General features: G+C 46.0%; 1 protein-coding gene across 11 annotated transcripts in view; it reads right to left on the minus strand.

Moving 5' to 3' along the window:
• The window catches only part of RGS6 (regulator of G protein signaling 6), a 546,475-nt gene that overhangs the window by 86,031 nt on the left and 443,679 nt on the right, over positions 1-16,765 (minus strand). For all 11 annotated transcript variants that reach the window (XM_029951172.1, XM_029951168.1, XM_029951170.1 and 8 more), the window contains exons 4-6: positions 8,954-9,004; positions 5,494-5,600; positions 4,237-4,288 (exon numbers count right to left, since the gene is read on the minus strand). In XM_029951172.1, the coding sequence (XP_029807032.1) occupies positions 4,237-4,288; positions 5,494-5,600; positions 8,954-9,004 (210 nt within the window). The remainder of the gene's footprint in view (positions 1-4,236; positions 4,289-5,493; positions 5,601-8,953; positions 9,005-16,765) is intronic.

Consider the following 16,765-nt stretch of genomic DNA (forward strand, 5'->3'; position numbering starts at 1 on the left):
GGAGGTGAAGTAACTGAAAAAAAAAGGGAAAAATAATAAAAATCTGAAAGGGGTCAACCTACAGGTTACCTCGAAAGTGTTTTTAAATTCTTGATGCATTTTAAAGGTCCCAAAGCTGGATGGTTTATTCTGAGTGTGGGTGAACTAAGAAAGCAACTCAAATGATTAGGGCCCATAATCAAAGAGTCTCTGGTCCAATCTCAAAAAGCCATCAAACGACTGTTCTTTCGTTATGTTGATATGAAGTGATTAGGTGATGATGTATCTCTTTTTCATAATTCTCCATTTACAAAGAAACAGGCAGGAACCATTATGTCTGATGAAGGGGCGTCTGCTCTGTTACAAGGTATCTCCTTTGGTCTCATGGACCACCGTTTAGACAGCCTATGGAATTGGGGGTTACCTAAGAGAGGCCTGACAGGTCAACAGCCACACCATGCTGGTTTCATTGACACAGGGGCAGCACAGCTCAGCAGAGGTAAAAGCTGTTGTGACATTGCTGTCGCAGAAGGTGCATTGCACTGCCAAATGTAAAACCCAGGAAAGTTCAACCCATGTTGGGCTGTGGGCTTTATTTAAGCAGAATCATCCTGAGAAACTTCTAACACATCTGAGTCAAAATGGGCCGCCTAGGTTGTGAAGTAAAATATCACACACGGAACGCAAAGGTGGCATCATTCCTGATGACCACGAGCCACAAGGTCACATGGTTTCAACTTACTTCCTCTATGGCTAATGTTACACGTTAGGGAGACTGTTCAGGACAATGAGGGAGGTAGAATGTAGCTGTTGAATGGACCTTTTCTTGGCTTGAACTTGGGGCCTGTCTGCACTATTATGGTGCATTCAACACGGTGCTTGCTGTAATGCCTGACCAATCAAATGACCATAGACAATGACAGCCAGTCCTATCACAGGGCATCTGGGGGACCTGCTTTAAGATCACATGTTGGTTTTATTTGGATATTTAATTTCTCATTGAGAAATCTTTGTCTCCTTGCCCTCCCACCTGGCAATCCCGGCTCCTGGCACGTCACTTGGACGGCACACTGCCATCTCAAGCTCACTGCATCTCACCGTGATAAAAATAGAAAACATAAAAAATGTTATGAAGGGAATGGACTCATATACTATATGTGCAGTTAAATTATAAAAAAAATAATGACCTCATCCTTTTTCTATGTATTTAAAGAACCGACTCCCTTTTCAAACTTTGTCTTTACAAATGATGTCGTTTACATCGATCTCTTAAACCAGGGAACTTGTCAAACATTACTCTGTTTTCCTCATACCCTGGAATCACTTTTTGGTACACTGGGATTTTTAGCATTGGACCATTACGTACAGGCCCCTCGTTGCCAGATGGGAAAACCAAAGGCCCAGAGAGGTGAAGTGACTGACCCACAGGCCAGTTAGTGGTGGAGTTGGAATTAGAACCGACGCCTAGTTCAGAGCTTTTTCCAGCATGGGGTGTGCTCCTTCATTTACCCATTCATGTATTCATTCGTTCACTCATTTAAGCATTTACTGAGTGCCTCTGTTCTGCCAGCCCCGGTTCTGCATGTTAAGGTCTCACCCCAATAGTCACTATCACCTACGTGAAGCTCATTGACTGTCAGGCACCAATGTAGAGGCTTTCCAAATGATCACTCATTTGATCCTCTTAATAAGCCTACAGGGTATGTTCTGTGATTATCCTCAGTTTACGGATGAGGGAACTTTTTCCAGGTCATTCCCCATGGTTGGGACTCCCTAAGGGTGCTGCATCCATTCTCAATGTCTCTCCTTGACTCTGACAGCTTTTTTTTTTTTTTTATAAACCCGTCCCTCCCCAAACTATTCAACCTTCTCAGTCAGTCATTCTTCATCAACAGGAAACTTTGAATACTCAAGTCAGACTCCTCACCGCCTTCTTCCTCCTCATCGCACTACCTCCCCCAGCCTGGAATACTTGGATGGTAAGACCGTGATTACTCAAATCTATGCCATAGCAACAGACGCAGAGTAGGTGATCAGTAAAAGCATGCGAAATGAATGAATGTTTCTGGTTCTTCATCAATCCAAATTACACCTATTCTAAGTTCTTAGCTATGGATTTACATCCTCTCTGGCAAGATGGCTGCCACAGAACTAATACTGTCAGACATTACCTTAGTAATAGGAATACTAACCACCACCATGGGTTTTATTGACTGTGGCCACACACCAAACCTTACAGGCATTTCATTTCATCTTAATAAAACAACCCTAGCAAATGAGTACTATGACTATTCTCATCTTCTCATGACATTTCTGAGGCACAGAGAGGTTAAATAACTTGTGAAGATCACACAGCTAGGGGTTCCCGTTGATCTTGGAGCCTCTGTGCTGAATTCTCCCTTAGCAAAAACTTCGATTTTCTGACTGAACTGCTTTGTAAATGCTGGTTGAGTACTTTTACAGCCCGCACCTTGACTTCTCCATCCAAAGTCGAGGCACAGGAATTCAAAATAATTTTGCTTTAATGAAAGCCTTACATAAATTGTTACTTCTATCCTTGTTCATGCTGTGTAACTCAAATTATGACGTGGAGAATCTCTCTAGAGAAAGGGAACTGGTGTCCTGGTGTGTACAGTGTGAAATGGCCTAAGCTTTATGGGCTCATATTCAAGTAAATACTTTCTTCCTACTGGAGTCTAGTTATTTGGTCTCACCATCCTTCCTCCCCCTTCTCCGCTGCCTGCAAATATATCGGTTTTTACATTCACAGGGGCACCCGCTTGCTGCAAGGAACTGAGCCTCGATAACTCAAGTTCCAAGTTGGGCTTTTGTGAGCAACCTTTCAGCCCCAGAAGAATGAATTTTGTGAATAACCAAATGTGGCTCTGATTTCTGAGCTGAAAGCCTTGCTTATCCACTTATTACATCATTTAGAGCCCAGCCCCCTTCCAGAGGGACCCGCAGTGGTGCCTGCAGCCAGCTGCAGAGACCATCAGAGGGCCCTGCCCCCGGCATCAGGCCTTTGACCAGACCTGGAAAGATGACAACTGTAGCCTTATCAGCCAATGGCTTGTCCGCACCCCCTTGTCGGCCTTGCTCCACCTGCTCCGTGGGAGTGACCCAGACAGTGTACTTGTCACAAAGTCTCCCGGACAGACTTCCCTGAATGCTGCCCAGCTGCACGTGCCCCTCCATTCTCTGCAGCTGCCTCGGTTTCCCCATGTGAGCAATCCTGCCAAGAGCTTGGGGAGAAGCTGGGCTCTCACCAAGTGCCCCGGGCCCAAGGAGAGCCACCGTGGACCGCCTCAGCAGCTAAGTCAGTGACAAGGACTCTGTGCCAAGGGACAGACCATGAAAGGAGCACGGACTTTTTAAAGCCACTTAGATCTGAGTTCCAACTCTGATACTTCTACTATCTGTTTAATCACCTTTAATAAAGAACCAGAACCGTCAGCAACTATTTACTGAGGGCCAGCTATGCCTCAGCCAGACGCTATGCACTGGGGAATATGAGAATGAGCAGGCAGGACCTGTCCCTGGCTTCATGGAGCTTACGACTGACTGGGCATCCGGACAAGTAGAATATGATGTGATACGTGTGAGGTTGTGGCCTCTCTGAGACTCAGGCCCTGTGTCTAGAGTATGGGGACAATATAACTTCTTTAAAGGGTTGGCACAGGGAAGCCTTAAACAGTCTCACGGAGACTACACAGCAAGAGTCTAACAGATCCCTGCCTGGACAGAGGTAGCTCCCTGCCTGCCCAGCTCCCAACTTCACCCACCCCTAATTCCCAAGTCCAGGCTAATGTCTGTACCCTCCTCCCTGGTCTAGTCCTTTCCCGACTAACTTCTATCGAAAATACCAATGCCAATGAATTATTAATAACTCTTAACAAGTCTGTGAGAATAGGAAGAGCTGGGGTGGGGGTGGGGGTGGCCTCTTGATCCAGCCCTCCCTGAAACCCTGCCCCAGGAAGGAGGGGTCAGCAGCCACTGTCTCGTTTCTCCCTGGCGCTACAGAATCAGGATGTCGGCCGGCTTGATAGAACGTTTCTTCCCTTCCCCCACTCCCTTCCATAGGCTGCATCCTTCGGTATGCTCTGCCTTTCTTCATTATGTGGAATAGGGAGCTTATTACATGTCAACGACAGGAAAAGGACTGAGCAGGATAACAACCCCTCCTCTCTGTGTGGCGGTCACCCAGACACCAAGCATTTGTCTTCCACGCTCCCAGGAGTGACACTCGTCACTGCTCACCGTAGTCGGTGTTTTCAGGCTCCCAGCAGTTTGAAGGCCAAAAGTACGGGGCCTGCAAAAGAGCACAGGTGTCAGGACTCAGAGGCCCACCGGCCACCTGCTCTCCACTGCCTGGGGCCTGAGCCCACCCTCTCCTGCACCCAGCGAGGACCCCTCCCATGACAGTCTCCTCCCTGGCTCCTTCGTGCTGACACCAAACCCCCACTCTCTCCTGTTCCTAATGCAGCTGAGGCCATTGACATTTTAATTTGGGTATTGAGAAATGAAATCCAAGGTAAGCAAAATAAATGCAAAAATGAGACGCTTAGTTAATAGGGAAAAGATTTCTCATCCCAAGACGATAGAAGTCTAATGCGGAAGTCAGGCTGGCACCATTTCCTGGGCATATAAGTGCCAAGTTCCTTTTCTCCCCTGAACACTGATATGTGGAAACCCTAACCCCAGTGCGGCTGTTCTTGGAGTAAGAAAGCAATTAGGGTTTAGTGAGGTGACAGGGTGGGGCCCTGATCCCATAGGATTAGTGACCTTATAAGAGGGAACACCAGACAGCTGGCTTTCTCTTTCCGCCACACGAGGAAGACACAGCGAGGAGTGGCTGTCTGAAAGCCTGGGTGAGCCCCCTCACCCCTGATCTAACCTTCTGGAACCTGGACCCTAGACTTCCAGCCTGCAGAACTGTGAGAAATTTCTGTTGTTTAAGCCCCCCAGTCTCTCGTGTTTTGCTACAGTAGCCAGAGCAGACTAAGATGCCCTTTGACCCTATCTAAAAAAAACTCTTCTCCAAACCCTTTGGTGTTGACCTTGACACAACCTCTTATCACCTGCCCCATTTCCCTCTAGGACAGAACCTGAGGAAAGGAGTGGGAGGGGTTAGGTGGTGGATGGAAACTTCACACCAGGAAGCAGCCTGACAGAGTAGAAAGATCAAGGATTTCACCATCTGGCTGCCCGAGCTCAAATCGAGGCCACCTCCTGGATTTATTAAACCTCGGAGCATCTCAGTGTTCTCATCTGTTAAATGGGTGACCTATATCGCTAAAAGTTTGTTCTTCAGAACGAATGAAGAAATATGTATAAATTGTGTCCCGTCCCCCCTCCCCCAACAACAAGTGGCCCAGATCAAAGCTTGTTTGGCCTTCCCAGTATCGGGAAGAGGTAAGGACCGCTGCCTTAAATACCCTCAGTCTTGTACATAGTTTTAACCTGAGATCAGACAATAAGAGAACGTTCTTCAGAAGGAGGAGCTGGGAGGCCTACCTGGAAACGGTAGAAGGTGCCATCATCCTTCATGGTGAGAACGTGGTCCGAGATTGGAAAGATGTAGCCCTGGGCAGCTATGAGGCTTCCCAAGTGTATTGCTTCAACTGCACGGACAGGGCATGGGAGAGAGGAGTGTTTAGTAAGCTGTCAGAATGCTGGGCTCCTTGCTGGAATGAAAGTCAGACAGGCAGCCAGAAGCCAACTGTCATCACCCCCAGAGAGCTGCATGATTGATTGACTGATTAACCAATAACCTTTGATATAAATGTCCTGGGCCAGAAGTGGGGGGGTGGAGCATCAGTGGCTGGGAAGGGCCAACATGCCTCTGGGACTCCTTTGGATCCCAGCTCTGAGAGTCTGACATGGCTTAACTTCCCCCAAGACTTCCAGAAGAAAGTGGCTTCATGGTTAGGAGCATAGGCTTTGGTATAGATACACCTATACGGAATTAAGTGGGGTGTTTCGTGTAAAGTGCTTAGCACTGGCTGGTGCTGGGGAGCCCTGATGCATGTGCTAGTTTCATCATGTCTATCACCCCCAGCAAAATGAGCATGGAGCCTCACTGCCCGTGGCATTCCCCGATATGACCGTCCCACCCGACGGAGGGGAGCAGTGCCCTTCTCTTACGGATATAGAGAAAAACCTCGCTTTCTTAGAAAGTTGGAGGAAGGGTAGGAGATACAGTGGGCAGTGGCAGAAGGAGGCCAGCCTGACAGAAACGTTTATGTTTTTGCCACAATCAACCCATCGTTTCGTTACTTAGCACCAGCCATAAATAGATTCACATAGGTAAGAATTTGTGTTTATTCTGAGCACGGCGGAGGAAAAAAAAAAACCCCAAAAACCGCATCTAAATGGTCCCACCATGCATGACAATCCTTCACCAATATAAAAGTACTCTTACTGGTAAAAACTAATTTTGGGATGTGAAAATGATTGATATGCTTATGGAGCCTCTGGGAATTATTAATTTCATAAGCTCTAAATTTTTTTAAAGCAACTTGTTTTGTCTTGCAAACTTCTCAAGAGGTTGTATCTAAGCCAAGTGTTTGGCTTATTTAGAGCCACCTATCCTTTGGAAATAACTGGTGCAGTCAGAGTGAATGAAGTCGGAAGGTATTTGCTTCGTGATAACAGGTTTGCTTTTTAAAGTCTAGATGCTTCGAGCATCATGGGTCCCACAAAAAAGAAGAGTTTCGTCACTGGCCTCTGCTCCTTCCCCAGGGAAGAAAGAACAAAATCCAGTAGGAAGGTGACCTTCACATCCCCAATCCAGGAGCTGGAACTCTCACTTCGTCCTTTGTGGTTCTGCTTAGCTAGATGGGAGACAGAGGGGGAGGGTGGGGGAGAGGGGCAGATGTTGGAGGTGCCTGGCTTCCCAGGGTCTTGATTCGCCACATTTCCACCCTTGTACTCCTGGCCGGTGAGCTACTCTTGACTTTTTCTGCTCAACCGTGTCTCAGAAGCCTAAATGGTTCCCAATAAATACCTTGATGTCCTCCCAAGGCCATCTGAGAATACGAGGCCTTCATAGACATGATCCTTATTATTCATGAGCATTCAGGGAAGCTTCTCCTACCAGGGCCAGAGGATTCCTGAAGCCTGTTCTGCTTCCACACTACTACTACTAATGCTAATAATATGTGTCAGAACTACAGGGATTATTTTAGAAGGGGTAAGAAAACAGCACTATTGGAAGAGAAAAGACTACCCTAAAAAAAGGCACTCCTTCAGTTTAGCATTATAACAAAAGAAACATTGACTTTAAATACATGGAGCTAAGCTGGTAGGAATGTATTCAGCCCAGTTTTCACAATCAGAAGTCCAGACTGCATGAACGAAACACACAGGGTGGTTAATTTGGGTTCTTTCCTTAAAAGGATTAAAAAAATTATTTTAATGTTTTATTTATTTTTTGAGAGAGAGACAGCATGAGCAGGGGAGGGTCAGAGAGAGAGGGAGACACAGAATCCAAAGACAGGCTCCAGACTCTGAGCCAGCTATGAGCACAGAGCTCGGCCCCGAGGCTTGGACCCACAAACCGTGAGATCATGACCTGAGACGAAGCCAGACGCTCAACTGACTGAGCCGCCCAGGTGCCCCTATCCTTAAAAGGATTTGAATTCACAGTTTCCCCCTGTGGATTAAGAGCTTGAGTAGAATTAAGAATTTTCACTTGTTATAGAAGTGGTCATTAATCATGATGGTACAAAAGGCTGGTGTCCCTTCCATGAATGACCCCTCTTTTCTGGCACTCAGATTTCTGGCAACTACATTTAATTGAATCCTAGGTAAATTGCATTGTTTCACAGTCAAGAGCCTCTTAGGAGCATCAGATTAAAATATAGGAATTCCTAAGCTGACCTTGTGACCACAGCAAGGAATCACAGCTGAAGGTCAGATCCCTAGAAAGGGCACTTACAGAAATCTTTAGAACACAGAGCAACTGGGAGCCATTTTAATTTGGGGCAGAGAGGTCTACTCCCCAAGAACATAAGAATACATGAATGGATATTGGATATTGATAAATATGACCTTCAGGCATCAAGGATATTCAGTTACCATAGGAAGTATACTATAAACTCCAAAAAGCATGAACTAACACAAAGATCCTTAGGTTTACTTATCTGGAATTTTCATTTTTCTGAAGCCCCTCATTCTCTAATTATGCTGGCAAAATAAATTTTACTACTTATTTTCTGGTGGGAGGACAGATTTGGAAACTGTTTTATTGGCCAGAGCTCTGTTGTTGTTTTTCTGGTAAGGTTTCCTAATTGAAATGCACAATTAAGGTTGGGGAAAAAAGTCATTCTTTCACTTCTTGCAGAAGCAGAAAACAGAAGGAGTCTTAGCAAATAATTAAACATCTTAATTGTGGATCAGGCAATCTAATTTTGAGGGCTGGCTTTAGAAGGCTGGGCAGTGACAGCACTGCAACTTCTCTTTATTTGCTGTGGCTACCGAGAATTCATCTCTTTTCACACGTTATTGTATTGGGCTCTTTGGCGTTCTAAATAATTGCTCATTTCCTCAAAGGGTGATTTAGATTTAAAGATAGATATTCAGTTGAGAAAATAAATTAATTTCATTTGCAAATAGAGTGCCTCAACATCTTGGGATTCACATATATCTTTATTATTATTTTTTAATGTTTATTTTTGAGAGAGAGAGAGGGAGAGAGCATGCATGGGGGAGGGGCAGAGAGAGAGGGAGACACAGCATCCAAAGCAGGCTCCAGTCTCTGAGCTGTCAGCACAGAGCCCGATGAGGGGCTTGAAGTCATGGACCGTGAGATCATGACCTGAGCCGAAGTCGGATGCTTAACCTCCTGAGCCACCCAGGCACCCCAGGATATACATGTATAAGCTCAATTCTCAGGCGGATGGGAAAATCTGGTTTGGAACTTGTTTATGGGATGTTTTTCAAAACCATGGAGGATACAATCAGGGTCAAGTACCTGGGTCCTCAATGGAGAGGTTCTTCATAAGCCACTGGACAATGTCCGTACCTGAAATGATAAAGCAATTTGAACTGAAGACATCATGATGCTTAATTCTGGCAGAAGAAATATGTTCACCTAACCCCGCTACCCATTCAATTAGCACACCCCCAGAGAGCTGGATAATATTGACCAAATTTTCATCCTAACTAACCATGTCTATCCATTGATATGCTTCCATAGTCACAATCTCATTCTTTTCCAAAAAAATCCACTTTTGATGACTCAGGATGATCTTGTGTCCACACTTCTAAGGACTATCTATAGGGAACTTCCTGCAAATATAGATTTTGATGACTTCCCTGAGACAGGTTAGGTGAGATTTCACCACACCTGAACCCCAGGATATTTCCTGAGGGAGGAGGCCTCTTCAGCTCCCTACCCTAACTGACAAGGCCTGGCTAACACAGGTGACCTCACAGGTTCCTAACAACAACAACAACAACTCTCTCATTTTTTTCTGGTATGAGCCCATTTTAAATGAACATGCCCCTGTTTCTGAGGAGAAGCTTCTATGGAGAAACTTCACCAAAACCTCTAGATTATATTTCTAGACTCTTCTGCAGTAGGGTATAGATTGAGTTCTTACAATGGAATATGGCTATAAATGACATCCACCACTTCTAGGCCTGGACCATTAAAAACTCCCATGTGACCCTCTGCACCCTTTCCTTCCCTATCTGCTGGCTGAATGGAGAGAACCCAAAAACACAGGGGAGGGCAGAGCCACAATGTGGAAGGGGCCTGGGATCCTGAACAACCATAAAAATAGATGCCCATTTTGGGGTCTGACTTGATTAAAAAATAAACCTTATTTTGTTAAGCCCCAGAAGTTAGGATTTACTTGTTTTAACATCAAGGCCTACCTTAACTAATATAAAAAGCTTGAGTTGGAAGGGCCTTTTAAAGCACATCTACTTCAACCCTAGCCAATATAGGAGCCCCATCTATAATACCCTGGACAAGAGGTAGCATAATCTCCAATTGGAAAAACCCTAGTACCTGAGAATTACAGATTCCCTCCTAGTCACCCTGTCCCAGTGAAATCATCTTTGATTTCTCAGAACAGAAATGTGATCCTCTCTTAAATCCTCTCTTCGGACTTAATTTTGCCCCATGATGATAGAAAAACAAACCCAGACTTCTTGCTCTGGGGAGAGTCCATCCGATATACCATCAACATTCTTCTTGAGTTGCTCCCCCCTCGAGGTGTCCCATGCCTGGGCCCCTCAGCTGTTTCCTCCCATGACATGGCCTAGAGACCATTTTAGTCACAATTCTCTGAACATGTTTCCTTTTGTTTGCCTCCCTTTGAAAATGTCGCGCCTTGAGCCAACATGGGAGTGGAGGAGTCCAAATTTCTGGAAGGTTCTGAACTTCTGGTCACTTCACCTTTGTCACTCAACCATCTCACTTTAAATCAGGGCTGACCTTCCAAGGTGGCTTTGTCGCCTCAGGATGGAACGTTTGATGGAAAGCGGCCTGAAAAGGGCAACATTTCTGGATGTGTGAGTCCTGCTGTGCGTGGGTCTGAGGCTTGGTCTGCCTATAGCTCTCCTGGAATCAATTCCTAGCTGAAAACCTGGAGAGCTGGGAGAGGTCTTCAACAAGCATTCCCTGTCCTCAGAAATAAAGTTTCCCAGAAGGCTGACTGGTTGCCAGAGGTGAGAACAGCACACATCGGTTTCTCTCTGGCTCTCTAGGGCAGGAATGAACCCCGCATTGTAGACAATCAGGGCCCCACCTATTTTCGTGCTCCCCCAGGACCAGCCTCCACTGGCACAGCCCTGCAAGGTGCCCCCGTTTCCACCTCAAAAGCAGAACTTCTAAGCTTTTCCCACTCCTGCTCCCGGATGGCATCTATGAGCTAAACTTTGGATCAAAAACACTCCTATTGGTTCACATTCTTTGAGAGGAAAGAGAGCTATGTCTTGTATGCTTGTGCATGTGTGTCCGTCTCCTCCAAATTGTACAAGTTCAACATTTGTCCTAGGATGAAGAACAAAGCAGAAATCAAATAAGAACCATAATCCCAAGTTGGGGGTGGGGGAGAGACTCTAACCTGTTTTTTCCTCAAAAGAAAAATAGTTCTTTTCTGTGGGTTGCCTGGAAACGGACAGGTTTCCAGCACCAGCAACAGCTCTCCTCAGGGCAGGCGGATTATCTTTCTGCTGAGCTTGCTGAACCATTATTTATCACCTGCCAAGATTGATTACTCACCCTGGGACAATGACAGCCCTTCCTTTCCCCTGTTAATTACTGTCATCATTAATATCCATGTCACTAATTAGTATTCATTCACATTGAAACTCCTTCCTCGCTATCATATCCGTTCCCCCCTCTACCCCACCCGAGACTTCAGCACTATTGTCTAGATTTCTACCCTCTTTTGCTTTTATGCGCTCAGTGTCTGGCCTAATTGTTCTCCCCAGCCCACCAGGCCCTGGTTTGCATTCACAGAGCTGAAGGATCCCATTGAAGCACTTTGTGTTGGTAAAGAAGGGAAAGTCACAAAAGCCTCTTTCCTTTTTGCCTAGCAATGTGGGGGACCACAGACCTGGGTTTCTTGTCCCTGGTGCAGCCAGTGTGACAGGGTCTTCATCTGGGGACTGGGGTGACGGTCTTCAAGCCCTGGTGAGGGCCAGCTGCACCCCCTGCCTGACCTGGGTCACTCCCCGCAGCGTGCGGCAGTAGCGACCTCCCCGCCGTCCTCACCCGCTGCCGACCTGCACGGTGGACTTCAGCAAGCATAACAAACTGTAGGGGTTGTGGACACCCACCTCTTCCTCTTGGGTGAGGGCTACTTTAGGCTTCCTCCGACTAACTCAGGAGGGGCCAGCCTGCCTCGTGGCAGGAAGTAAACGGTGCATGTGGAGCCCCAGGAACAAATAAGGGAGGGACATCTATCATAATATTATGCCCTTTAAATGATCTATAATTAATTATTACACCGTGGAATCAGGCGAGAAGAGTTCAAATATCCATCAGGAGAAAGCATTTTTCTTTTTTTTTCTTTCCTCCTTTTTCCCTCCGGCCCCCAATCATTTTTTCCTTCCTATTCTAAAAGGAATTTGAAGCAGCTAATTTTGCTGTTCTCTCTCAAGTTAATTGTTGACCTTTGTTATCACTGTTGGATTCTGGTTCCTATTTTGGTCTAGCTGCCCTGCCAAGGACTGAAAGCCAATATCAAAACTTTGGGAACAGGGGCGCCTGGGTGGCTCAGCAGGTTGAGCATCCGACTTTGGCTCAGGTCATGATCTCACGGTTCATGGGTTCAAGCCCCACGTCGGGCTCTGTGCTGACAGCTCAGAGCCTGGAGCCTGCTTTGGATTCTGTGTCTCCCTCTCTCTCTGACCCTCCCCTGCTCACGCTATCTCTCTCTCTCTCTCAAAAATAAATAAAACATTTAAAAAAAACCTTAGGAACAAATGTGGAATAGCTACCCTGTATCCCCAAAGGTTCTAAAACACTTGGCTGAAAGTTTACTTTTTGAGGGTCATATATCAACATATATACCAGAAATATCTAGGAAATACATCAGAGAGCACTTAAGACCCTTCTCCACAGCATGTGTGGTTTGCTGGTATACTTAAGTATTTTTTAAATCAGATGTAGGTATGCTTTATGTTTCTATATGTGCTGTAGGTATGCATTTCAATAATGTCTTTTATATACAATTATGTGTATTGGAAGGGTGATTGGATACAACTCAAAACTTCTCTAGTAGGGGACTGAATAATTAATTATGGCTAATCTGTACAACACATATCTATTGAACACCTAGAGTATTAAATGAAAAAGCATATCAAGAATAGTGTGTATTGTAAAATGGATTTAAAAATTTTTAATGTTTATTTATTTTTGGGATAGACAGAGAGTGAGCAGAGGAGGGGCGGAGAGGGAGACACAGAATCCAAAGCAGACTCCAGGCTCTGAGCTGTCAGCACAGAGCCTGACGTGGGGCTTGAACCCACGAACCGTGAGATCATGATCTGATCTGAAGTCAAACGCTCAACCAACTGAGCCACCCAAGTGCCCTGTACAATGGCATTTTTACAGTAGAAAATATGGATTTACATTTGTATTCTATTAATTACATATATATAGATATATACAGATACTGAGAAGAAAAGTTCTGGAAGAATATTTATTTTTGAGAGAGAGTGTGTGAGCAACAGAGGAACAGAGAGAGAGGGTGACAGAGTATCCAAAGTGGACTCCCTGCTGTCAACACAGAGCCCGATGCAGGGCTCGAACTCATGAACCGTCAGATCACAACCTGAGCAAAAGTTGGATGCTTAACTGACTGAGCCATCCAGGAGACCCTGGAATAATATTTAAACTGTTAGCTTTAGGTTATCTTGGAGAGAGTGGAGGGTCCAATAATGGAAAATTTCTATTTTTTACATTTCCTTATTATTTGGATTCATAGAATGTTAATATATTGCTTTTGCACTGAGAAAAATACTTCTCACTGTAAAGAGCAGAGAGGGAAGCGCTGACCCCTTCAGAGACTGCATGGGGAGGCTGGGGGATCAGGGTGCTGACACACAGTGGAGAGGGTGAGGGGAGCTCTGAACCTTCCTGCTGCCCCCGGCCCTAGCCCGGGGCACTTCCTGCTCCCCAGGGAAGGGGCAGAGAAGAATGAAGGCCGGACTCACAAAACTGCCTCTCTCCAGAGGAGTAAAGGGTGGAAAGGCTTGCTCCTGAGCCTCAAGATGGTTACTCTCCTTGGTCATCGGGCCAACCCCAGAGCCTTTTGTAGACTAACGGGGCTGCCCACCTTAGTCAAAGGTGATCATCTGCACCCCTCAATATAAACTGATTTGAGTAAGCTGGTGAGATCTTCCAATATTTTAGGGTGCTCTCGTTCCGGTTTGGGGGAGATCCTGATTACAGAAGGGTTCTGTTCTGAACTTTGTCATCATGTGTTTTAAGTGCCCCCAAAGATTAAGAGACACCTGGAGCTTCCTGCCAAATAAGTCAGAACCCCAGGGGACCCTACCCCCAAATGCTTCCCCCATTCTTCCCAAAGCATTGTATCAACTGGAGCCCAATTAGATCATGCAAACTGGATAAAAGACTGGTTCCGGTCACCTGCAAGTTTCAGTTACGTGAAGGCTGGTCGCTTCAGTTACGTGAAGTACTGATAACGGAAGCAAACACTAACTTACTTTTCAGTTCTCACCACTGCGGAAAGACACCTTCATTTGAGTAAACTGTTTCTGGAGCCCAACAAAAGACAAGACGGTCCCTGCCATGAGTGACCTCCTGGTATGCCTCAGTCAAGGTTATGACTCAGTCATCTGGGATCCTCACATACCTGCCAAGGTCTCTGCTATACCTTTGAGTGAGGAGGGCAGGTTCGTGCCACTTTATCATTTATTCATGAAGGAGGGAGATATTCCCCAGGGCCCATTGCACATCAGGCCAGAGCTGGGCACTTGACCCTGTAACCACATATCATCCTGACAATAATTGTGTATAGTATATTCACTAGTATACCCATTTTAAAGATGAGACCCCGAGAGGCCCAAGGTCCCATAACCTATAAGAGCCTAGTCTAGAATCCAAGCAACCTCATGTCCACTACATCATTCTGCCTCTCTTATTTCTGAATAACTTTCCAAACAATACTCAGAAGAATAACTGGAGAAGTAATGCTCTGTGCTCATTTTTTTCCCCCTGCAGCAGGGACGTTAGTTTAGAGGTAATAATAATTCCTACCAATATTAGCTAGTGAGCTAATAATCATCAAGCACTTTCTATATTCCAGGCTTTGGAATGACCCTACCATAATAATCGCATGGGGGCACCTGGGTGGCTCAGTAGATTAAGTGTCTGACTTCAGCTCAGGTCATGATCTCATGGTTCATGAGTTCGAGCCCCATGTCAGCTCTGTGCTGACAGCTCAGAGTCTGGAGCCTGCTTCGGATTCTGTGTCTACATCTCTCCTTTCCCTTCCCCCACTCATGCTGTTTGTCTCTCTCTTTCAAAAATAAATAAACATTTGAAAAAATCTTTAAAATCCCGTGATGTAAGTAGATTATCATCTTTATTTTGCAGACAAATGGAAGGACACTAAGTAGAGCAGTCTTTATAGTTTTAGACCTTTCTTTTTTTAGTTAAAAAACTCCCACAAAATGCAACAGTTAGATAGCAGATAAAGCTGACCTTAAGAGGAGATGTTGAACTTTAGGATTTTGGAGGGTGGGCACACCGAATAGCTGGCAGGAAGACAGAAGGGGACTCTGGAGGAAGAACTGTGTGCCATGACAAATCTAATGGCATTCTGAGGAGCAGTGTTTGGTCAATGGGTTTGAGTTTTTCTAAGGAAAAGCGTGACAAATTTCATAGGCATATGCTTGCTTATCAAGCCTAGGAAGCAATAAAACACAGTGTAGAGTGAGACTTGAGTTCAGCTCATGCTGTGTCACTTACAAACTGTGTGACCCTGGGCAGGTCCCTGAACCACCCCCCACCCCCACCTCCATTTCTTCATGGGTTGATGGGGGAGGGGAAATACTGCCTACTCAGAGGGTAAAGTAAGTTTATGTATACAAAACCTGGCCCACAGTTTTGCTGGAATGGTCTGTTGATGATTCGCTCCCCTACTTGCTCTGTGCCTTCATTTCCTGAGATGGAAACAAGGACAATAATTCATCTGCTGCAGAGGTTCTAGGGGTTCAAGGGAGTTCTGTACACATGAGCGCGCATTAGCTACGGACAGAGTCTGCGTTTTAGGGACCTTGTACCAGAGGCTAATCAAGGCTAAGAGTCTAAGAGTCTAATCAAGTCATCTGCATGCCTGGAGGAAGCAACAGCAACTTGGAATTTTTGTGTGATTTGCCTCCTTTTTCCTTTTTGCCTTAGAGAATCTCAAGATGTCTTCTGATGCTTTTAGGAAGGGGTCTGCTGATGGACAGCTTGTCAGACAGGAGGGGCAACAAACGAGGCAGTTGCAGTAGGCAAGCTCTAGGAGCCTGACCTCTGTGGCCCCATTCCTGGCCCTGTTCCTCCAGTAAGTGGACTTTCTGTGCACGGTGGGTGGAAGGTCGAATGGGTGGCCTGCAATTCAGTCCAGCATAACAAACCGTGTGCACCGGTCCCTGACATCCCAACATCCTCTTCCTCTTCCCCCTCTCCTCTTCTGCCTCACAGACTGCTTTTCCACTCCCAGAATGCACCACGCTCCATCCCGCTGCAGGACCTTTGCATAAGCTGTTCCCTGGGCCAGTAATGGTTCCCTCCATTCTCTACTGTAGCTCTGTCTCCCACTGACTCTGGCATGTCCGTTGATTCTTGGGGTTCTAACTTCCTCAGAAAAGCCTTCACCGATCTCCAAACTAGGCTGAGTCCTTTGGCTGTTCCTTACAGAGAATGGGGTTCCTTCTCTTTGGAGCACTTCTCTCCCCTTGGTATTGGATACCCACGATGTGACTGCTGGATCAACATCTGCCTCCTCCTCTGTATTCATTTCCTGGGGCCTCTGTTACAAAGCCCCACAAACAGCAGAAATTATTGGCTCACAGTACTGGAGGCCAGAAGCCTGAGATGGACGTGTTGGCAGCGTGGGCTCATCCGAGGGGGTGAGGGGGAATGGGTTCCAGGCCTCTTTTCTCACGTCTGCAGGTCTGCTGGTCTTCAGTGTTCGGGGCCTGCAAATGCATCACCCGCTTTCTCCATCAGCACCCATCAGAGAGTATTATAAATGTTCTGGGGGCTGCTAAGTGTTTTGGGGGAGGCTGGAGGGGCCTCTGTGGCCAGAGG

This window comes from Suricata suricatta, chromosome 9, assembly GCF_006229205.1.
Source record: "Suricata suricatta isolate VVHF042 chromosome 9, meerkat_22Aug2017_6uvM2_HiC, whole genome shotgun sequence".
Taxonomy (NCBI): Eukaryota; Metazoa; Chordata; class Mammalia; order Carnivora; family Herpestidae; genus Suricata; species Suricata suricatta.